General features: G+C 40.1%; 1 protein-coding gene and 1 long non-coding RNA gene across 2 annotated transcripts; both read right to left on the minus strand.

Moving 5' to 3' along the window:
- Positions 1-2,662: 2,662 nt before the first annotated feature.
- On the minus strand, positions 2,663-23,636 carry LOC125009143. Its single transcript, XR_007112944.1, has 2 exons — positions 22,563-23,636; positions 2,663-3,613 (listed from the first exon to the last, which is right to left on the minus strand). It is a non-coding gene; the product is annotated as an uncharacterized LOC125009143 (long non-coding RNA).
- Positions 3,817-14,865, minus strand: LOC125009142 (meprin A subunit beta-like). The gene is made up of 14 exons (XM_047586829.1): positions 14,808-14,865; positions 14,652-14,682; positions 14,342-14,392; positions 14,214-14,257; positions 9,817-9,895; positions 9,579-9,696; positions 8,990-9,168; positions 8,629-8,847; positions 6,974-7,123; positions 5,957-6,163; positions 5,519-5,775; positions 4,656-5,037; positions 4,115-4,377; positions 3,817-3,998 (listed from the first exon to the last, which is right to left on the minus strand). The coding sequence occupies exons 1-14, from the start codon at positions 14,847-14,849 to the stop codon at positions 3,954-3,956; spliced, it is 2,067 nt and encodes a 688-aa protein (XP_047442785.1). The 5' UTR covers positions 14,850-14,865; the 3' UTR covers positions 3,817-3,953.
- Positions 23,637-24,796: the final 1,160 nt, after the last annotated feature.

Genomic DNA, 24,796 nt, shown 5'->3' on the forward strand with positions numbered 1-24,796 from the left:
ATGACGGCTACTTTAAGGCTGTCAGGGACTGAACCAGAGCAGAGGGAGGAGTTGATGATGTTATACTTCTCTTTTCCGCTGAACTTCTCTATTCTCGGTAAGAACTGAATACATCTATTACTGAAGTGTTTGCACAAACATGCACGTTTGATTTGCTCTTCTACACTTTGGTCTGTGTAGCAACATTAACAAAGATTAATGTGTCTTATACTATATGTTCAGGTTAACGGTTAACCTGGTTAACCGTTAACCAGTAAGAACTTCTGATCTAGAGACAATGTGTACAGTGTAACTTTGGTGTTTTAGAACAGACAGTGTTCCCTAATGACAGTGGATTCTCTCATCGAGATAATGCTTCTCTTGCCATAAAGCCAAAATAATTCAAAATAGTTCAATTGTCCAAGGAACACCACAATGAGTTCAAGGTGCAGCTAACATCTTGGTGCCAGACACCACAGGATATTTTCTGAGGTCTAGTGGAGTCCATGCCATGATGGGTCAGGGCTGTTTTGCCAGCAAAAAGAGACCTACACAACATTAGACAAGTAGTCGTTGGTCACATTACTTTTAAAAAATAATTAGTTAGTTGCTAGTTACTTCTCCCCAAAAAAACTGAGTTAGTAACGGAATTACTCCACTATAAAAGTAACTAGTCACCAGGGAAAGTAACTATTGCATTACTGTTCTTTTTTTTTTTTTTAAGTTTAAATATTTCTAAGAATTTGTTTTTTTCTCTTCGCAGGTATCACAAGTCAATTGCATAGAATAGTAATGCAAGATCTCTGCCCTTCAGAGATCAGTCTTTGGGAGAAGACCAAAACTACAACGTTTCTACAATGATATAGTCTGTAATGAAATAGACGTGTGAGCCTTGGGTACCTACAGGTACGTGATACGTGATACGGAAGAAGAACAAGGGCCGTGTTTATGATGCTACTCTGTGTTATGGCTTGGAGTTGTACGGACACACAGTAAAGTTATGTTTCAACCAACGAAGTCGGTTGTCAAGCCTCATAAATCTAACACAGTCTGTCAGGCTGTCGAGTCAGAATGTAACAGGCGGATATATCAGCATCAGAGCTCAATGTGAAAGGGGCTATAAGGCTTCTGTACTTCAAATATTTTCTTCATCACAAAAACGTACACTTCACACTTTAGTTTAATTTAATTTTCAGTAACCTCAACGGCGCTGTAAACATGGAAGTAGTAATTGGTTAGATCCATTACTGAAAAAAATAACACTGTTAGTAACGCCTTTTATTTTAACGCCATTACTCCCATCATTGGTGAGCGGTGTTAAAAGCATTTATCACTCATACATTATTCATGTATGCTGTGTTGGTACAGGACACATCAGCTAAACTGACCAGTATTTGTTTAGTGTTCTTCAGCACTTCAGCATATTTTATTTAAAATGAAATAATGCATACTGATTTAAAATGACTGTCGAAGATTATTTTTTAATTAAATTATGCAAAAATTCTATCACAGGGCTAACACACAGACAAACAACCATTCGCACTCACACCTCAATGTGCAAGTTTTGTATTTCCTCATTATTTCAAATAGTGCAGCATTGCTGCTGCGGGCAGCAGTATGCTGCTGCTGTTCTGTGCAAACATTACATGCATGTACACTTTGCCAATAATTCAGGAAGCTGCTCTAAGTCCTTCTATGAAGCACTTCTTGCAGTCGCTACAGCAGCTGAATTCTCCATATCTCCATTGTCACTGTGTACTGGATGTAAACAAGATTGAAGTACTGTTGGGGTTTAAAGGGGTTAATAAGGCCTTCAGCCTGTGTATAATCTTGGGAAGAATCAAGAAGAATGTTACTTACGCTATCTTACTATATTAGGAGTTGTCTTTCGCTTTGCTACAGCTTGCTCACAGATTAGGACACATCACACCCTGATATCTCACATGCTGGAAACCAGATAAAGCTAATTGGCTACATATAGAAACTCACTGACACATGAGAGGCAGTACTCCTCCCCATTGTCTTACGGGCGGGGTCTAGGTAGAATAAGGTCACTGTACATCCCTGAAGTGGGGCTTTTGGCTCTTTTTACCCCTAAGGTGAACTGACCGAAGCCTCAGCACTGAAATCAATATCTATTCTATGGCCCTCCTGCAAAACCGTCAGAGTACCAGACAGACAGATAGATACTTCTGCTAAGTTTTGATAAAAGAAAATATTTTGGTTTCAGGTTGAACATGGTGTGCCACGTGAGCTCAATGGAATTGCCTGCACTGATCAGCAGTGGCTGTAGAATGTGGGGACTCGGAAGAATCTTGGTCCAAAAAGACTAACAGACACATCCACTAATACACTGCTGATGTCCGAGGAAATGTCCCATCGGCATCTACCTCCAGTTCCTCAGAAAGCCTCAAGCACATTCGCCTGCCTGTGTCAAGTTCCTGCACAAATGTGTTAATGTTGCACAGGGGGAAGGGGCAGAACAGCATTCATCCTCACCACATGCTGTTCATGATGGCACCAACATTTGCCAAAGGTGTATGTTTTATGACGCATTTTTCGACACTGGGTGTGCAGTGCTCGAACAAGTAACTCTTGAGCAGAGTGCCTGGTACGTTGCACCCGTCAGGGTTGGGTAGAGCTGAGGTGAGGACCCAGATGCAGGACTAAAGATGAGTCCGGGTTTCAGACAAAAGGTATTTAATGATTAACAAAATGCGCTGCACATGGCAGGAAAATACAAAATACAAAAATCAAAAGAATCAAGGACATCGCAAAACTACCAGTCAAAATCGTGGCTTGAAGGCAAGGACATAGAAACATGGAACAAGACGTAGCGTGGAGGCATTAAACGATGCGACAAGGAACAAAGGGAAGGCAGGGCTAATTAATGCACAAGAGGGCTCAGGGCTGACAAGACACAGGTGAGACACGTGAGGATAATAAACACAGGTAAGACCAATAAGCAATCAAGGGAAAAGGAGGCACAAGACAGGAAATCCACAACTTAACAAAATAAAACAGGAAACACAACATGACACAGACAGACATGACAAAACCACAAGGAGACACAACAGGCAGGAAACTAGGAAACTTGACAAAATAAAATGTAACCAGCATGAAAAATCAGGTCACTAATACTATAATTGTCATTTAGACAGTTAGAGTAAACCTCCAGTAGGGGCAGTGTTTCCCCCCACTAGTATTTGTTTCCCCGTGAACCTGGTCAAGTATTGCACGAAGTCTAGACCTGCGAGTAGACGCCATGTTTTTCTCTTAGCCACGAGGCAGGCAGCAGCAGAACAGACCATATGAGAAAGTCGGTAGAAGAAAAACTAAATTTAACATGAAAGAGAGTGTCGCAGACAGCCGCGGATTAAGGCAGAGAAGTCCATTGCAGACCCGGTAGTCACAGACGAATCCAGGTTTCATCCTGATAAGCTGTGAGCCGAAGAGAAAGGAAAAAAAATACTTTGTGAGCGTAAATGCTTGAGACTCCGGTGAGTTAGCACACAGTAGCCTATCATTCCATAGCTGCCGGAAGGAAAAAATGCATTTATTGTGTTAAGTTGGTTTAAGTTGGTCTGTCGTGCTTACAATATGCCATAAAATGCTTTCCAATGTTTTTCTGTGACTTTTGTGCACTTTATACTGTAGCAGCTTGAGGCTTTAACCGAGTTCTTGAAGCAAAGATGCTCCTCACAAACTCAAATAGCACCTGGGCCAGTCAGCAGTGACATGAACATTAGTCTGCCTATATATCCCTACTGCTTATGATTTCTACATGATTAAGGACCTTTGGATATCATGAGAAATGAAGAAGAAATTACATATCAGTAAATGCTGAGAGAGATTTTATTTCTTATGCTTACAGTGAGATTATACTTGAGAATCAGAATTAGTACAGCAGTTTTATAGATAAGCAAGGCACTTAGATGAGAAAGACAGAATTTCACTTTTCCTTTCATTGGCCATTATGGAGTAGAGAGAAGAGATTGGACATCTTTGGTTGATTTCTCCTGTGATGAAAAAGAGAGCCATTAGTGTCCATTCTCATATTTTACCACATAAGAAAACAACCTGAACTAAGTAGCAGTGATATAGATTCATGTGGGCTCTTTTCAGTCACACTCACATCCATGAATCCAGGCTTGTCCTGCATTATCGCCACCTTGTCAATCTCCTGCTGTCTAAACCTCCTCATGAACCAGGCGTTCCCCATAATCAACATGGATATCACCAACATGGCGGCTGCCAGAGATGCTGCCACACCTATGACTGCTAAGGAGTTATTAGCAAGTCCATGAACAGCTGATTGGTCTGCTGACTTCATCTGACTGGGAACATCATGGACTGAAGAGAGGGGCAGAGGCTGAGACGCCAACAGGTGAGATATGTCTGAGGAAAGACAGACAACTGTTTATATCAACTGAATATATTCATGAGACAGATACTTGTGCCAAAACGTTATGAGCAAACCCAAATACAAAGAATGACTTCCTTAAAGCTACAACTCATGCCAGTTTTTGGAAAAATAAGATGCATGAACAGTCAATTTTTATAGTCAACATCTTGGTGTCAGGTATGGTTGGGACATTTTGATTCATCAATATAAATATTTGTAGGTGTAATGTGCCGCTCTCCAGTAACCATCTAGTGTTTGAAACACTCCATACCTTCTAGACTTAAGAGGATGAAGGCGTCGTCTCCTTTGATGAATTTTTTGCTCTTCAGTCTGCTGTGGCTGATGAAGGTACGTGTTCCACAGCCTGGACCTCGGTAGTAATAGCTGCCATCAGAGTCCTGTACTTTATAGCCCACCTTTCTGGGATCATCCCAGATGTACTCTTCTTCGTAGGTCTTGTTAGGGTCAGTGGTGATCATTAGGTGCATGTTCATTTGCTGTCTGATGTCAGACTGCTGATCCATCAGGACCATGGTTGCCTGCTGCCATGGACATGGCCACTTGAGTTTGTCGTCGTTGGGCCCCGAGGTTAGGTGGAAGTAGATGGCCATGTGACCTGGATAAGTACTTACTCCATTTGGGTACAGACTTACCTAGAAAAACAGAGCAGTGGGTAAGCTGGAGTACTGATGTTGCTTTAGATAGATCTAATATAGATAGATCAAATATAGACTCCTCCACAACACTTTGTGGAATTCATAAGGTCAAATTGTGATGTCTTTTTTAGGTTTTCCACAGTCAAACACATGAGGGTATTTGATAGGACTTCTAGGCGTTGAGCTATGTATCATTATAACCCCAGATGTTTTACAGATGATATTAAAAATATTCACAACTAGAACATGTCAAAACTAGACCTGGAGAATGTTATGACCATACATTGGTTATTAGGTGGTGAGAATTTTTGTCTAGAACACAAAGTGTTGAGCTTTTCATACAATGTAGAGAATAAAACACCACAGAGTTCCTTGATGGTGTACTTCAATATACTACTACGGATTTATTATATGGATTTATTATTTAACATATTAAATACAATACAATACATATAAATACTGAAAAAGTGACATTTACTTGGAAGGAGTAACCTGCTGGAGACAGAAAACGGGGGCTGTACAGATCTTGTTCTACTGGCATTGTGGCCATCATCCCGGTGATGTTGCGGATGTGCCAGACGTGCTGAGGGCACTTTGTGGATGACAGGTTAATGTCATCCACAGAGAAACCTCCCTTTGATGGACCTGTTCCCCTCACCCCATGGAAAACCACACGGGCCTTCCTTGTCACATTCAGGTTGACATTATGCAGCTCCCAAGAACCCCTGGCACCTCCTTTGAAGAGAGTGGAAAGAAAAGATGTTAACTACTAATCTATTACTGTCTTTAAAGTTTTATGCCAACTTTTTTTTTATTATTATTTTGTACTTTAATTAAACTATCAGGAACTTCTAAATGGCTTTAAACTAAAGTATGTACAATCAATATGTACAAAATGTAATATTTCATTTGTTACCTGAAATGCTCTTGAAGAGCTTCAGTTTACCATTGGCGTCATACTCTCGAACCCAGATGTTGAGCACATCATCTGGTGCTGCGGTGTTATAGAGGAAGAACTGCAGACACTGGGGACCAGGTTTGGGGTAAAGCCATCGACTCTCCATTGTAGCTTGCTGTTTGGGCTTAACATACGCTGTTTTGAAATGCATGAAGTTGCCTTTTCCTGGGGAAACAGACAAAAGCTCAACCAAGAGAAACGTCCGTCCCTCCAGCTTGGAAGCCAGTCTGATGGCCACAATACTTATTGTATTTATTATACCTACTCAGATAAGAACCAAGTCTGTCGACAGACCAGTGCACAGGTATAAATGCTTTCACTCACATGGCCCCCTACCTCATACTTTGAGGTTTACCTTGAAATATCAAATTGTGTCAATACCGTCCTTAAACCAGTCTGTATTTTTTTTTTTAATATGACCTTGGGAGTCGTTTCTGATTTTTTTCTTTTGCCGGTACACAGCACCAAGACAGGTTCTGTAGCTACAAGGTCTGGTATTAGTACACATGGCCCGAAGACCGGACATCCCCCTTACTCTTTAAATCTAAGTTACTGCTTTTTGAGCTGCACCCAAAAAAAAATTGTATAATTTTTTCATCTCTGGAAACTTTTTAAAAAAGTGCCCTACATGCACCGATCTGTGTAATTTCCCAAACTTGACGTAGGGCTAATTCACTTATGTGCTTCCATTAACTATCATGTAACAACACATTTGTTTTGTTTGATTGAAAATGAACAAAAATCTCTGTATTTCAGAGATTGGTCTTTATGGGAGTAGACAAAAACTTTGTTTTTGAGCTGGAGTTCCTACAATGATCAGAATGATGGGCAGATACATCAACATCAGAGCGAAAAACGTGGGTTGACGCAACGTTCCTGTTCACATCAAAGCCGAGCTGATAAAATCACAGGTCAACTGCCGGGTCATTCGACGCAGATTATTCAATCGATGTGAAAGGTGCTTTAGATGGTCACCTATGCATTGTCCCATGTTGGTGAAGTCAGTCCAAGGCCCTCCAATCACTGAGGAACGCCGTTCCCACTTGGCGTTGCCACGACCCCGAATCATCCCACAGATGTTCTCCTCCTCAAAGTCACAGCTGTCCACAAAGGTAGAAGACTTGGCTGTGGAGAGGAAACAGTCACTGTTTGATTAAGGTTGGTTGTTAACATAAATGCTGTACATAAATATATATTTTTCTAACAGAGATTGGGACACAAATGTATTTGGTGATAATGAGTAACAAGTCTAATAGTGTGTAGGTCTCCCCTGTGGCTCATCACAGAACAGACATGGGCCTTCTGAGGGTGTCCTGTGGTGTGTGACAACAGGATATTCTTAGTGGGGGCCTTCGGGTCCTATTGGTTGAGGGGAGGGGTCTCTGAGGAGAGGCTTGTTCCAGTGCATACCACAGATTCTTGATCAACTTGTGATCTAGTGAATTAGGAGGAATGCATTCATTCATTCATTCATTCATTCATTCATATGAAAAATCTGAGGCTCCTACACCTGCCTGGTAGCTCATTAAGCAATTGTATGGAAGCAGTGTGTTGAAGGGTGGTTTGGTCACATGACCAGTGACATTTGAAGCAGTTCAAGTTCTTCGAGCCACCAGGTGATTTGCATGAATCAATTGAACCACTGGATGATGTAAATGTGTAAGCGAATAAATCTGCAAAGGGTAATAGAGTGTAGTGCTGCTGTAGATCATAAACATTCAAAGAGAAGGCAGTAACGTGCAGGGCTCGTGGTACATTGTAAAAGTTTCTCGTTAATGGAGCAAGGGGTTGATTCCCACTAATGGCTGCTATTTATTTTTCATTTAATTATATCTATATGGTTTATTTATAATATAAACCACAGTCATGTCGTGCAGTCAAACAGAATGTGTGTGGCAAATCAAGTCCACAAAAACATGAAGCAATAGAAGACGTCTCGAATGTACTACATTTATTGTCCACTAGATGTCCTAATAGAGAATGCTGTGTCATTGATGCTTTCAGTAATTTAAACGTAAAACCTTTTTTGATCATGTGATTGGCCTTCACTACTAATGACTAAAACGTGGCAAGAATTGAACATGGGGACAAAAATAACGCAACAGGGAACTAATGGAAAGGCAGGGCTATACACACATGGGCAGGGGGATGATAGATAGATAGATAGATAGATAGATAGATAGATAGATAGATAGATAGATTACTTTAGGAAACTTTGAGGAAATGCAGGTGAAACTAATGAGGGTGGAGTGCACAAAGAGAAACCAATAAGCAAGCTAAGCAAAACACGGGGAGTGACACTAAACAGGAAACCAAGAAAATTTCAAAATAAAACAGGAAACTCAAAACTGGGAACAGATAGAATCATGGCAGAATGAAATTTTACATTTGTCTCTTGTTTTGGTACCTGTAATGTGTTTGTAAGACAAATCTCTAACCTGGGATAGTAACACAACTCATGCCAACTTCATACAGATACACTACATACAATAGTTTGAATATGCTAGGCATGAGGGTGTTGCTAAAGACTTTTGCACCTCACAATATTTCATATGATCATCATATTCCATCACATTTGCACAATGAAGGCAACCTGTGTCATTCATAATTGAAAACATGTGATTACTCACTGCAGTTGTAGAGGAGGTTTAGCTTGGTTAGGTCACTGGCGCTGAACCCTATTTCCTGACCAATTATGTCCATGAAGTTGGGGTCTTTGGTGACGATGGTGGGCTCGGAGCTGATGCTGAAGGCTGTCTTACTGTAGTGCATCACAGAACCATAGTCGTAGGGAACTCCCAGGGCACTGGACACTGTGTCATTATGTTTGATGAAGTTGTCCTCTTGACCTGAGAAAGACACATGCAGAATATGTGAAAGAATTAATCACTTTCTTGTTCTTACAAAAATGTGATTATGCTGATAGTCACTGCACATAGTAAAAGGTGTATCAAGACATGGACAAAAACAATGCTGCCTTGTCAGTGTTACCAGGTTTAATACGATTCCATATGATGTTGACATAGTCGTCACGGTCAGCTCTGGACTGCTCATGCCAGAATCCCAGAGCATGGAGGAACTCATGCTCAACGATTCCCAGTCTATCACATCTTGTACCAATGGACAGCTGCTGCTTCCCCTTACGCTGGTTACCTACATAGGAGAAGCATCTGTGGAAAAGAAAAGCAAGATGAACAAAAATATCAACCATCTGGGAACTAATGGTTCCTATGAAGTTAGCTCAGCAGTTGACGATTCACATCACATTTATATTGAATGGCAAACGATATATGTGCTTGAAGCAGTGAAAAGACAGAGTCAGGAAAAACAAAACAATTTACTGAAAAATAGCGTAAAAAAATAAAATCAGTAGCATGTCTGTGGCTGAAGTAGTGTTTCTAATCTGAATCTTTTGTTCTTCATGACACAAGTGAGGCCATAAGTTGACTGAGTTCATTATTATTATGGCTACATGTATCTTGTACAACCAGAGAGCATGTAATAAACCTTTAGAGGGTTGTGATGTTTTGGGTAAGGCGCTGGAAAAAGGAAGTGAACACGGCAGTGAAGCTCAACTCACCCATTGTCTTTATCCACAGAGATGTAGTTCTTCTCTCCCTTCCATGGTGTGAAGTCAATGCAGGTCTTCAGTCTGAACTGGTCAAAGGCTTTCAGGATCACTCCCTTCGCATTCATTTCTACATGTTAAAAAGTGTCACATTAAAAGAAAAAAAAAACAAGAAATTAAGTGAAAATGCATCCTCATTTGACACCCATCCCGGATTAGAGCTGTAAACATAAGTTTCATAAAGTCTTACCCAGGCTGTCCTCTAGGTAGTAGGGAATGGTTGTTGGCCAGCGATACTTGTCTCCTATGATGGTGTTTCTGTCGAGTGTCTGATGGGAATTAGATATACAGCTATTATAGAATTTTGTCGCTAGAAATGTCCGCATTTATTTTTCCTATGTACGGCAAGGCACCACTACGCTGGCAATGCCGTCAGATATTATTTTAATATCATTTTTATTAATATTATTATAATTGTAGAAATGTCATTCCTTAGTCCATGACCACTGACCTCTGACCCCACCCACCCACCTACCCAGCTCCACCCACTGTCGGAAAGCATTGACTGGTCGGAAAGTGGCTTTTCTGCCCTTTCTCCACTGAGTCCTCTCCAGGACAGGTAGAATGTGTCTATGTGCTGCTAGTGTTTTGTGATTTAATACCTTACTTTGCTTACATGAAGCACATGCTTTACATATTAAAGCAATGATTTCGAATGGTTTCAATCAAACGCAAGAATACGAAAACGATCTAACTTGTGAGGGAAAACGAGCCGTGTCTGGTAACTTTCGTCTAGCTAGCTTAAGCTACCTACGGGTAATCTGCGCTGTCTGCACGATATGCGGTAACATAATGTCTCATTAGGCTGCTTTAAACCTTCTGTATTGATTTAGAAAAAAACGTGATCTGTTTATTTGTTTTCAAACAAACCCAGCTAGAGCACTAAAGATTTGTCTCTGTTCTTCTTGTAGTTGCTGTCAAACCATCTCCTGACCTTTGTCCCTGAATCACCTCACCAACCCAAAGGCACTTTTAAGAGACACATCTCTATCTTTCTATCCATCTGTCTGTCCGTCTGTGTGTGTGTGTGTTTTTCTTAATATTTTGTCTTTATTACTGTCTTGTAGTGTGTCTGTCAGTGTGTAATAATGCTGGGGGGTGCATGGCAGACCGTGGATGTCTGGCGGCAACATGGTGACACCTGAAAGTTATAGAGTGGGAGTACTGGCTTGCTAGAAATCATGGATCACACATGCTTCATATAAGAAAATACAATGTACATGAGTGCTAAGTAGATATATTTTGATTAGGGGGAAGTCGGGTATTTTACAAATTTAAATAATTAGGTCGCTTGGTGGCTACTGTTGGGCTGTTGGCCTATTTACTGTTATGTGATTTAACACAGGTTATATGCCTGCATCACATCATTTGCAAGACTGGCACGCATATGGAAAATTCCATAATGACCCAAGATAGATTTCAGTGGCATTGTGAGTTTTGTTCCAATGATAACCACCACGACATAGTATAGGACGACGCCATGCCACTTTTATGGCCTGTTTCATGTGTTTCATGTGTTTGTGTAATGTGCTCACAGCATTGATAATCATTCTGATTATGTGTGTTGGTTTAAATGAAAATAAAGTGAACTAAACGCATTCCTTTTGTCTTTCCTGTCCAGGCTCTCATTTCATTGTTCCTCATATTTGTTTATTATAGTCTTATATCTATTTATAACAACACCTCATTTGCACTACTTTACCTAAAGCTGACAAATACCACCTATGATATTAACATAGTCATTTATAATATTGTGTATATGGGGTAAAGATGCCAGACTCAGGACTTAGTTCATTGCACCTTTTAATTACTCATAGTAACTTATATCTGTTAATAATAGTGTCATATTCTTGTCACTTTACTTAGCGCTGACAAATAGCACTCATGATATTGCATAGCTGTTTATAACTGTGTGCTGCAGGGAGATGTATACATTATTATAACTTTATTACATATACTCATAGCTGCAGATGTAAAGGACTATAGTAGAAGTCAAAACTCATGATGTATCACTATACACATTTAGCAAAGCAAAGCAGTTATGATGCATAATAAAACTAACAAGTGACTAGGCAGATATTGACATATTTATAATGCACTATTCAGATTAAAATTATAATCATTCATAACCACTTGTCATAATGCATCATGAAGTTGGTTATGACGACTCGTGAATACGTATAGATGGTAATAATGAGCATTACAATGCTTTATAGACACCTTACAAAATATTATGAGTGCATTCATAGGGCATTTATAAATACAACCTTCATAGAAAGTGTTACCAATTTTGTTCTAGAAAAGTCTACAAATTAGGTTGTTTTAATGCAACCATTCAAAAATTCAAGATACATATCTGTACAGTCCCCATTTGGCATTCATTTTAAGGACAATTTTAAAAGTGACATTTACTCTCCTGCTATTTCTTATTTTCATTACTTTTTGACAAAAATTCTAATAGGTTAACTGAACACTGTGGAAAAAAATTACCAAACTCTTGTAACCTCAGTGGACGAAGACGTCCATGTCCAAAAATGGCTAAAGAAACTTAACAGTTTAATACTTTTTTCAGATTTTTTTTTGGCAGGAAACCACTTCAGCACTTTACAAAACTACCAAAAATTCAATCATTTGAGGAATATTAACCATTTAAATGCCAGTTTGATTACTTGAAGTCAGAATTGTTTTTACAAAAAGAAAAATATTGGGTGGTTTGGGCATCTTTTTCTTGTCTAAAATAGCTTTATATCTAAAATATTAATTTGATTGCATTATTAGTTTTTGTCTTGTAACCTTAGCGGACAAAAATGTCCCATTGACTTTCATTATAGATACATTTTTTGATCTCTCAGCCATGGTATAATAAAATAATTCATAATGAAATATTAGGGTTTCATTTACTCCCTGTTTCATCATATTTCATTACCCCAGTTCAGATGCATAATCACAAGCATGCAGGCAACTAGCTGCAAACTCAATGTTATTCCAACAAAATTACTGAAGCAATAATTTGAAGCAATTGTTGCCAGTTTAATGACAATTTTTAACATCTCTTTAGCCGCAGGTGTGGCTGTCCTGTCTTGTTTCAAGCATGCCATAGTCCAGCCACTCCTCAAGAAACCTGCTCTTGACCCAAATATTCCAAACAATTTTAGAACAATTACTAAGCTTTTTTTTTTTATATACAAGGTGTTACAAAAAAGTTTTTAACTAGATTCTGTCCTTCCTAAACCAGACCTATATGTATGAAAAATCCAGTCAAGGTTCTGTGAACACCACAGCACAGGGACAGCTCTTTTAAGGGTAACAAATGACCTCTTCTGCGCTGCGGATGCCGACAAGTGCTCTATCTTAATTCCTGTAGACCTCAGTGCAGCCTTCGACACTGTCAACCACAAAATTTACCACCCTTCAGTTTGATGTATGTATCTATAACAGACATTTGTTTATCTTTTTCTGGCAGCTGAGTTCTGCTCAAGGCTTCTTCCTGTTAAATTGGAGTTTTTCCTTGTCACTTGCTTGCGCTTGCTCTGGATGTGGCAGGCTGGTTTTTGTAAAGTGTCTTGAGACAATTTGTATTGTTATTGGCTCTATATAAATGAAACTGAATTGAATTGAATTGAATTATAAATTCTCCTCCGTCGCTTGTCACACTGACTTGGTGTCACGGGTCCCGCCCTTGTTTGGTTCTGCTCCTTCATCTCAAATGGGCAATTCACTCTTTTTGCTCCTGCACACCTGCAAATATCACATGTGTGGTTCCTTAGGGCTCAGGCCTAGGACCACTTCTCTTCAGTCTATACATGCTCCTCCAACCTAGAAACAGTTATTAATGCATTCATATCATCCAGGCTGGACTACTGCAACTCTCCCTACTCAGGCATTACCCAGAACACCATCTCCTGTATCCAACTAGTCCAAAATGCCGCCGCCCGGTCATTAAGGTCAAACAAGCGAGACCCCATCCCTCCCATGCTTGCATAATTACACTGGCTCCCCGTTCATTTTAGGATACACTTCAAAATTCTTCTGATTGTTTACAAATCCCTCTATGGTCTTAGCCCTTCATATATCTCTGAGCCTCTCAGACCACCAGAACCCTCAGATCCTCAGACTGTGGTATGTTGGCTGTGTCATGTTCGGGGGAAAAAGGGCAGGGGACCGGGCCTTTTCTGTTGCAGCCCCTTTTTCTCTAGAACAGCCTGACAGAAGCTATCAAGAGTTCTGACTCTGCTGAGGTTTTTAAGAAGACCAATCTTTATTCCTTGGCTTTCACTGGCATTCGATTTGTCTTTATTTTCTCATCTGTGATATGTTTATATGACATGTTGAATGTGAAGCACTTTAGTTCAAATGCTCTTTACTTTTAAGGTGCTATATAAATGAAATAAACTTAAACATGTATGTTACTAAATAAAATAAATCTGATTGGAATTTTAATCTATGTGAAACATAATTTGTATTTTTTTTTAATCTCACTCCAAAATGACCCATTTCACACTTAGAGTTCAATTCATTTCACGAATAAGCCTTAATATGCAGACTCTAAAGAGTCACTGGTCAGTCACAACAGTTATAGAAACTTACCTGGTCCTCTACAATATCTCCCTCCAGTAGGTTCAGCCCTGCAGCTGCAAAGAAGAGTAGATGAAAACATTTTAAAAACACAGAAGCTTTATGAAATAAAATGAAACTGAAATAAAGAATGAAGAAACCTTCATTGATTTCAAAGATTTCCAAGTCGTGGCCTCCATCAACATCGATTTCTGCAGGTAAAGAATCAGTTATAATGAAACTGCATTATCATGAACTGTAAGAAGATAGAAGTCGCGTCAGACTAAGAGGAAATGAAATAATTGAAATATATAAAAGAAGACTTCTGGCACCATCAGTAATCATTAGATCTAGAAACTTGATTCAGTAAGACTTTAACTTCTTGATTCAAAGTAAGAAATATATCTTGTCACCCTTTAACAATAAGTAAAAACTATTACCTCAACAAAACCTTCATATTATGTGACTCACCTGTTTCACCTGTTAGATTGGCAGCTGTCAGCTGTGAAGTCAGTTAGAAAGCACAATAATCAGTGAATAGAAAACTTGGCATTAGAGTGTTTTTCACAGGAGATATAGTGTAAATGTTGTGTTACTACATATCTAAATGTAGGGGGTTGTACTTACCAATCCCAGGCCACAAATCAGAATGATCCACTTGAGCTTCATGTCTCTGCAAACTCACTGCAGTTCTGCTGTGGCTCTAGGAAAGTTTATCTCTTTTATGGGTAAAATAGGGGCGTCAATCACACATGTTATATTTACGACTCATGTTTGCGGTTAAGTTTAGGCTAACATACAGACTAGGGATGAAGGTGTTGCGTCTAACATCACAGCTACGTGTGCATTAGTGGACAACAAATTATAATTGCATGTAACCACATTTTTATTATTTAGATCTAACCTAAATTAATGTCATTTAAACTTGCACTGTGAAGCAACAAACAAACAACTAAATACTGTATATCTGAACCCTGAAAGTGAAACTTGGCAGGATGCCATGACACCTCAAAAGACAATAACAAAGAGATAATGATACTAAAGAGGAACATCTATCAGACAGGTCCAGCACCCCCATCCATTGAAGGGCAACATCTCTGAGGAGAATATTCCACCTTCTGGCTGGAACATTTGTCCTCTAAATAAAACATTATCTTATCTGTCTTATCTGAGTGACCGGCTCAGGATCAGGAACGCAGCCGTGGGCTGCCGGTGCAGCAATGGGCTCAGGAACGTGGCCAGCCAGAGAAAACGGCTCCTCAGGAACACGAACGTGGATGACGGGAGCCAACAGCTCCTCAGGAGCGCGAATGTGGACGACAGGAGCAAACAGCACTGGGGGCACTGAGGGCTCTGCGGCCGGCCGGGTCCGGAGCACCGGCACTGGGCGTGCTGTGGACAGCCGGGTCCAGGGCACAGGCACTGGGACTGTGGGGACAGGTGCAGGAGCAGTGATCTGCCTCAAAGTGGGGAAAGGGGTAGGAGAGGCATTTGGGTCTTTGACTTGCAGACCGGCCTGTGCGGAGCTGCCTGACTGCAGGTCTGCATCCCTGGTGGCCAAGAGGGCCATGGCTTCTTGGATGAAGAATGGTTGTTTATGTGTATGAAATGTTGTTGGTTGGAGAGGTATGATTTAATCCATGTGAGTGCAGAGCCATGATGTGAAGTGATTTTTCGCCGTGAGAGAAGAGGATGGAGTGGTGGATGGTGTCAAAAGCAGCAGTGAGGTCCAGGAGGATGAGGATACTGATTTGGAGTCTGAGGAGAGGAGGAGGTCGTGTAGTGTTTTGAGGAGGGCTGCTATGTTTTTGGCAGAAACCAGATTGAAAGACTTCATATAGGTTGTTGCAGGTGTTGTGGGAGTGGGAGCGGAGCTGGGAGGCTACAGCGCGCTTAACGATTTTGTAGAGGAATAGAAGGTAAGAGATGGGTTGAAAGTTGGAGGTGAAATTGGGGCTGAGTTCAGGTTTTTTGAGAATAGGGGTGATGACGGCTACTTTAAGGCTGTCAGGGACTGAACCAGAGCAGAGGGAGGAGTTGATGATGTTATACTTCTCTTTTCTGCTGAACTTCTCTATTCTCGGTAAGAACTGAATACATCTATTACTGAAGTGTTTGCACAAACATGCACGTTTGATTTGCTCTTCTACACTTTGGTCTGTGTAGCAACATTAACAAAGATTAATGTGTCTTATACTATATGTTCAGGTTAACCAGTAAGAACTTCTGATCTAGAGACAATGTGTACAGTGTAACTTTGGTGTTTTAGAACAGACAGTGTTCCCTAATGACAGTGGATTCTCTCATCGAGATAATGCTCACTGCCATAAAGCCAAAATAATTCAAAATAGTTCAGTTGTTCGAGGAACACCACAATGAGTTCAAGGTGCAGCTAACATCTTGGTGCCAGACACCACAGGACATTTTCTGAGGTCTAGTGGAGTCCATGCAATGATGGGTCAGGGCTGTTTTGCCAGCAAAAAGAGACCTACACAACATTAGACAAGTAATCATTGGCTGATCCGTGTATATTCTGTATTATATATATAAAACAAACAACATGTGTGTGCGGCAATGTTGGTCACGTTACTTTTAAAAAATAATTAGTTAGTTACTAGCTACTTCTCCCCAAAAGTAACTGAGTTAGTAACTGAATTACTCCACTATAAAAGTAACTAGTTACCCAGGAAAGTAACAATTGCATTACTGTTTTTTTTTTTTTTTAAGTTTAAATATTTCTAAGAATTTGGCTATAAGGCTTCTGTACTTCAAATATTTTCTTCATCACAAAAACGTACACTTCACACTTTAGTTTAATTTAATTTTCAGTAACATCAACGGCGCTGTAAACATGGAAATAGTAATTGGTTAGATCCATTACTGAAAAAAATAACACTGTTAGTAACGCCTTTTATTTTAACGCCATTACTCCCATCATTGGTGAGCGGTGTTAAAAGCATTTACCACTCATACATTATTCATGTATGCTGTGTTGGTACAGGACACATCAGCTAAACTGACCAGTATTTGTTTAGTGTTCTTCAGCACTTCAGCATATTTTATTTAAAATGAAATAATGCATACTGATTTAAAATGAGCTTACTGTTTGAAGACTATTTTTAATTAAATTATGCAAAAATTCTATCACAGGGCTAACACACAGACAAACAACCATTCGCACTCACACCACAATGTGCAAGTTTTGTATTTCCTCAATATTTCAAATAGTGCAGCATTGCTGCTGCGGGCAGCAGTATGCTGCTGCTGCTCTGTGCAAACATTACATGCATGTACACTTTGCCAATAATTCAGGAAGCTGCTCTAAGTCCTTCTATGAAGCACTTCTTGCAGTCGCTACAGCAGCTGAATTCTCCATGTCTCCATTGTCACTGTGTACTGGATGTAAACAAGATTGAAGTACTGTTGGGGTTTAAAGGGGTTAATAAGGCCTTCAGCCTGTGTATAACCTTGGGAAGAATCAAGAAGAATGTTACTTACGCTATCTTACCATATAAGGAGTTGTCTTTCGCTTTGCTACAGCTTGCTCACAGATTAGGACACATCACACCCTGATATCTCACATGCTGGAAACAAGATAAAGCTAATTGGCTACACATAGAAACTCACTGACACATGAGAGGCAGTACTCCTCCCCATTGTCTTACGGGCGGGGTCTAGGTAGAATAAGGTCACTGTACGTCCCTGAAGTGGGGCTTTTGGCTCTTTTTACCCCTAAGGTGAACTGACCAAAGCGTCAGCGCTGAAATCAATATCTTTTCTCTGTGTACCAAATAAATATCCAAAACATGAGAAATTGTCGCGTGATTTGTGCGTAGGTAAACTACCCTTTCCAAATGGTGTAAAGATCCTGGGCTGAAGGAGAGGAAAATATCTTCCTTTGACAAATTGGGGGCTCGTCCGGTATACCAGGAAAGGAATGTAGTTACACTGGAGGAGCATCTCTTACAGTCAGCGGCCGCAACTAAGTCAAAGGTGAGCAGAAAACCTCTTAACCAAATTTCTGCATGTCTTATGAGACATTTCGTGGCTGTGAGAGTATGATTCAACAGTAGTACTGTTTGTAAGAATAAAACACAGAGAATACGTACGGATTAGGCGTATAAAAGACCAGAGTAAGGGTTTAGAAGGCCCCCTCATGCAGATAGTCAGGCCTGATATTGCCTGATTGCCTGGATGTAAAAGCTGCCCTCTGAGTGTAAGAGAAGTGAAAAGAAGAATATAGAAGAGAAGACAAAGGGCCGACTAGCACGGTTTAAAGGCCAGAGGGGTCTGATCAGCCCCCAAAACCCTGCAGTCTAGGAGTTTAGGGTTTAGAAGGCCCCCTTTGTCTGAATATTTAGGCATGTAAATTGCGTGGGTATTCAAAGAATAAAAGCGCCCTCTGAACGCCCGAGTAGATCAGACTAGGAGTTTAGGGTTTAGAAGGCCCCCTTTGTCTGAATAGTTAGGCTAGTAGGTCGCCTAGGTATTCAGAGAATAAAAGCTGCCACTCCGAATGTCTGAGTAGTACAGAAAGAGGTTTAGAAGGCTCCCTTTGTCTGAATATTTAGGCTTGTAGATCACCTACGTATTCAGAGAATAAAAGCTGCCACTCCGAATGTCTGAGTAGTACAAGAAAAGAGTTTAGAGGTCTCTCGATCAGACAATTCAGGCCCGATGTTGCCTGATTGTCTGAATGTTAAAGACACCCTCTGAGGTAATAAAATAAAAATAAGAAATCATTATAAAATAACATAAATAGAGAAAGATAAAAAGAGGCTATGAGGTTTATATAGGCATTAATAAGGTGTCTTGTGTTTTTACTGTTGTGAGTGAGATGTGCAGAGCACGCTGAAACAGCGGCTGGAAGGAAACCTAACGGTGATAACATAAGTCCACTGTCTGTTGAAGTAAGCTGTTCAAGGGTCTAAATGAGTTCTGGTGTCGTGACCGGGTCCTTACGTGAACGGTCACTTGGGCTGAGAACTCGGGACATAGCGTGCCATACCTCTCAGCTGGCCAGATTGTGTGAATGAGAACACAGTATGTGTGATTCAGACACAGCTGAACCAGGGTCATTAGGAGCCCATATAAAGGAAAAGAGGGACAGAATAAAACGATCATTCACGTAGAACAGAGCAAAAAGAGAGCTTAAAGATTTTGAAAAATGGTGCAGAGATCTGTAACAACAGATGGTCTGTTCGGTGGTTTAGGGGGGCCCCTCCACCGACAACCACTCTATACAGGAACTCTCTAAAATATAAAAACCAAACAAAAACAATTGATTCAACTGATGACACAATTTGAAAAATCGGGAAGGTTATCAAAGGGAAAGAAAGAAAAAGAAAAGGTAAAGATTGAAGATCATTTAAAATTTACAAGCATGCATTTTAGCAGTTGCTTTTATAGCCACAATAACATTCCAGTGCAAGCAGTCCGGACCAGAGAAAAGCAGGAAGATAAGGACGGACTAACAAGGACAACCGCCGCGACAACTGGTCAGATACCCCTTCCATACACACCATGGGAAGCGAAGGCTAATGCACCAACATCAAAACAAATAAATAAATAAAAATAAATAAAAAATCTGTTTGTGGACAGTAGGACTATAATGGAGAGGGCAGGGCAGGAGAACTCTAATGAACAGTATAGCCCAAATAATTTGTTTGTACAGATGCTACAAATGATTGTAACCAAAGGCATGCTTACATGTGAATTAAAAACCCACGCCGGGGGAGGTTGTTGAACAATCATATAAAGAAGAGGTAAGAGAGGAGCAGTTAAAAGAAATGAAAAGTACACTGAATGAATTAAAAGATGAAATGGCCAAATTAACCGTTAAAGCCAGTAAAGTGGAGTCAAGATCAGAGTATGGAGACACAGGAGGGAGTGACGAAGGGAGTGAGGAAGATAGAGCATGGGGGTTAAGAAAGTGGATGGCAGGGATGTGATAAGATACCTGGAAGAACAAACAACAAAAATAAATTATTTACATTATAATATCTATAATATATAATACCCTTTCCAAACAGTATAAAGATCCTGGACTGAAGGAGAGGAAAATATCCTCCTTCGACAGTACCTATCATAGCAATGCTTTAGAACAGGGTCATTTAATATATGGCCCTCCTGCTAAAACCGTCAGAGTACCAGACAGACAGACAGATAGATACTTCTGCTAAGTTTTGATAAAAGAAAATATTATTTTGGTTTCAGGTTGAACATGGTGTGCCACGTGAGCTCACTGGAATTGCCTGCACTGATCAGCAGTGGCTGTAGAATGTGGGGACTCGGAAGAATCTTGGTCCAAAAAGACTAACAGACACTTCCACTGCTGATGTCCGAGGAAATGTCCCATCGGCATCTACCTCCAGTTCCTCAGAAAGCCTCAAGCACATTCGCCTGCCTGTGTCAAGTTCCTGCACAAATGTATTAATGTTGCACAGGGGGAAGGGGAAGAACAGCACTCATCCTCACCACATGCTGTTCATGATGGCACCAACACATGCCAAAGATGTATGTTTTATGACGCATTTGTTGACGCTGGGTGTGCAGTGCTCGAACATGTAACTCTTGAGCAGAGTGCCTGGCACGTTGCACCCATCAGGGTTGGGTAGAGCTGAGGTGAGGACCCAGATGCAGGACTAAAGATGAGTCCGGGTTTCAGACAAAAGGTATTTAATGATTAACAAAATGCGCTGCACATGGCAGGAAAATACAAAATACAAAAATCAAAAGAATCAAGGACATCGCAAAACTACCAGTCAAAATCGTGGCTTGAAGGCAAGGACATGGAAACATGGAACAAGACATTGAAACATAGCGTGGAGACATTAAACGACGCGACAAGGAACAAAGGGAAGGCAGGGCTAATTAATGCACAAGAGGGCTCAGGGCTGACAAGGCACAGGTGAGACACATGAGGATAATAAACACAGGTAAGACCAATAAGCAATCAAGGGACAAAAAGGCACAAGACAAGAAATCCACAACTTAACAAAACAAAACAGGAAACACAACCTGGCACAGACAGACATGACAAAACCACAAGGAGACACAACAGGCAGGAAACTAGGAAACTTGACAAAATAAAATGTAACCAGTATGAAAAATCAGGTCACTAATTCTGTAATTGTCATTTAGACAGTTAGAGTAAACCTCCAGTAGGGGCAGTGTTTCCCCCCACTAGTGTTTGTTTCCCCATGAACCTGGTCAAGTATCGCGCGAAGTCTGCACGTGCGAGTAGACGCCATGTTTTTCTCTTAGCCACGAGGCAGGCAGCAGCAGAACAGACTACAGTGAACCCTCGTTTATCGCGGGGGTTACGTTCCAAAAAGAACCCGCGATAGGCGAAATCCGTGAAGTAGAAACCTTTATTTTTTTTTACAGTTATTATACAATGAAATACTCCGTAAAACATTGATCGCTTTAAATTTATTGTTCACGAACTCTTCTGCTCCAGCGGTATTCGCAGAGGCGATCTCTCCGTGCAGAGAAACATTTTTAAGTCCAAAGCGTTTCTTAAATTTTTCAAACCAGCCCTTGCTTGCATTAAATGCGCTTGGTACTGCGTGAACAGCACTTGATGATGGCCCAGTATCTGCATACTCCTCCTCTTCCCTGTCACTGTCGCTGTCAGCAAAGGTTTGATACAGTGTTCTAGCTTTTGTGCAGATAACGTTCGTATCCAGCGTGATGTTTTTTTTTCTGCAGTCATTAATCCACAAAGCTAAACCAGACTCCATCCTTACCACGGTCTTGTTGCGGACAGTTGCAACCCTTTTTGCATCCTTATTAAAACTTATTGCTGCTGTCGTCCTTATGTTATTTTCCTCCTTCTTTATGGAACGAACGGAAGATTCATTAATTCTGTAATGGCGATTATCCGTAATATGTACATGTACATATTAAACCATAACGTTATTGACACACAGGTAGAGAAGACGCGGAGAGACTGTTTAGCCAATCAGAATGCAGAACACAATGCATGATGCAAATCCGTGAAGCAGCGAGACCGTGAAAAGTGAACCGCGTTATAGCGAGGGTTCACTGTATAAGAGAAAGTCGGTAGAAGAAAAACTTAATGTAACATGAAAGAGAGTGTCGCAGTCAGCCGCGGATTAAGGCAGAGAAGTCCACTGCAGACCCGGTAGTCACAGACGAATCCAGGTTTCATCCTGATAAGCTGTGAGCCGAAGAGAAAGGAAAAAAAACCTTTGTGAGCGTAAATGCTTGAGACTCCGGTGAGTTAGCACACAGTAGCCTATCATTCCATAGCTGCTCGGAAGGAAAAAATGCATTTATTGTGTTATTAAGTTGGTTTAAGTTGGTCTGTCGTGCTTACAATATGCCATAAAATGCTTTCCAATGTTTTTCTGTGACTTTTGTGCACTTTATACCGTAGTTTATTGTTTGAAAAAAGATCCCTAGTTAATGCTAATAGCGGCCGCGTTATTGTAATTGATAGGCCGAAATGCTAATTTTTCTATTGTTACGCTTAGCTCATGCTAATCGCTATGCTAATCGATAAGCTAAAACCAAGTTTCATACATTTTGCATTTGCAAGATGCAGTTTATTTATTTTTTATGCTATTTAAACTGCTATTTTGTGTAATTAGCCACTGCAATGGGTGACAGTACCATTTAAGGTGTGGTTTATTTCATTTTTTGATTAGGAAATTGCACTTTAGTGTAAACTATATTTCAATTAATGTTAGAGTTAGAGAATAATTAAAACGGTGAATTAAAATAGTTAAAAGAGATTGTTGATATAAGATAAATAGAGGTTAAAAATGATGCATAAATTATGTGTCTGTTTAAAAAGAGTATTTTGTTGCGATAATTCATGAATAGTTTAGTACATTTATGGTTAAAACTAATAGTTTTAATTCATTTATTGTGTTTATGTATTGCCTTCATGTATTTGGTGATATATTTCATGCTTGAACTGAGAAAATGATGAGGTCTCATAAGAAAATCATATGAAAACAGAAAGAATCAGATTAAGTTCCTTACAACTATGCACCTTCTGTGTAGGTTGTGTTTTTTTGCTAGTCTGATCTACTGTCTGGGAAATAGAGAGAACGATTAAGATGGTGAGCAATTCTGAGAGAGTTGGAGATGCAATGTGGCCAGCTGCAGAACCTACCTTGATGACTCTAGAACATCTGAATCTCACACTCTTGAGACAGATAAGGTAGACACACTCCTCACCTACCTGGGTAGTAGTAGTTTATAGAAATTGAGGACAAAGAAACTGAATGGATGTTGATACACTGAATACAGACACACACATGGGATTCTTCTTTTTGAACTGAACTTTCCAGAATATCGAGCAGGAGAGTTCTGTGGATTCTTTTGTTTTGTTTTTATTTTTGTCGCCTTATTTTGGTAGTTACACAAAAAATACAGCCAAGCTGTTATTTTTATTCTGCATTGATATTAAAATATCACCTGTTCAAATAACAACACCCACTCCTTTTTGTGAGTCACTTCTTGGTGCAACTCCTACCGGACCTAGAGTGGCATCTCTTTAACCTCAAAGTCAGGATTAAAGGTGCTACATTATTCTGTCATAGGAACTAGGAGCCTTCATGGGCAGAAGTGAGAATGTGCTACCAGAAGGTTTTTGAAATAGTGTTGAGGCTGCAGCTGGAGAGTTTAGTTTAGTGGTATGGCACAAATTATGTTACAAAACGAAGCCTTTAGTTCCACACCTAGCCATGCAAAGTACATATTACATGTAGGCTGAACAAAACAAAAACTACATATGATTTCAAAACACAGAAAATAACTTGCATCACCAGCAGAAAGGAGGGAAAAAAATCATCAAAATCTATCTATACTGTGATATTATATTCTAGTATTTCAGGTGCACAATCTTTCCATTCAGTGAATTTGAGAGGTTGAAAATGCTCTTTGATTTGGTTCACGGCTTGTAATTAGAATTAGAAAAAAATTCAAATGATTGAGATGTGAAACTGAACGGACATCCTCCCCTCCTTTGAGAATTATGCAACATGTTACTGTATATTTATTTACATACAGGGGCTTACACTTACCAGTCTCAGACCAAAGACCAGAACAATCCACCTGAGAACCATGTCTCCACCCTCAGACAAACACTCTCTAGAGTTGTGCTGTGGAATGTTCTTTTAGTTTGTGTGAGAGGGCTCTAAGGCCTCTCAAGGTTTTGGTCAGGGATCTGTCAGGGGCAGTATTATAGGGGATGAATGTACAGCACACTTCTCCAAACAGGCTACAGACACCTCCCTTTTCAGTCAGGATCAGAGCAATAGCAAGTCTATTCTAGTGTGCTGTAAGAGACCCATCTCTTGTATAGTTTGCCAATCTCTAGGTATTAAAGTAAAGTTGTTGTTGTTTCCTTTTTAAACAGATAAAGAAACTCTGAAACAGGAGGAACAGTCACGTGATCCTGTCCTCTTTATGGCTCCACTGGGAAAGATTATGTTTTTCTTATTAATTAGTAATCATGATTAGCTTAAGGACAAACACATTCTGCTGCGGCTGTTTTTCAAAATTTCAAACATACAAACATGTATTTAATCGGTTAACAGCAGCCACATTTTTATTGTGTCAGTCTCATGTACATGGAT

Source organism: Mugil cephalus, chromosome 6 (genome assembly GCF_022458985.1).
Source record: "Mugil cephalus isolate CIBA_MC_2020 chromosome 6, CIBA_Mcephalus_1.1, whole genome shotgun sequence".
NCBI lineage: Eukaryota > Metazoa > Chordata > Actinopteri > Mugiliformes > Mugilidae > Mugil > Mugil cephalus.

What these genes read in the sequence shown, in the direction of transcription:
- LOC125009142 (XM_047586829.1), bottom strand. Translation starts at nt 14,849, where the DNA reads ATGAAGCTCAAGTGGATCATTCTGATTTGTGGCCTGGGATTG. An exon ending in TGATTTGTGGCCTGGGATTG is followed by an intron (nt 14,683 to 14,807) that starts GTAAGTACAACC and finishes CTGACTTCACAG; the next exon opens with CTGACAGCTGCCAATCTAAC. An exon ending in CTACCTAGAGGACAGCCTGG is followed by an intron (nt 9,697 to 9,816) that starts GTAAGACTTTAT and finishes TTTAACATGTAG; the next exon opens with AAATGAATGCGAAGGGAGTG.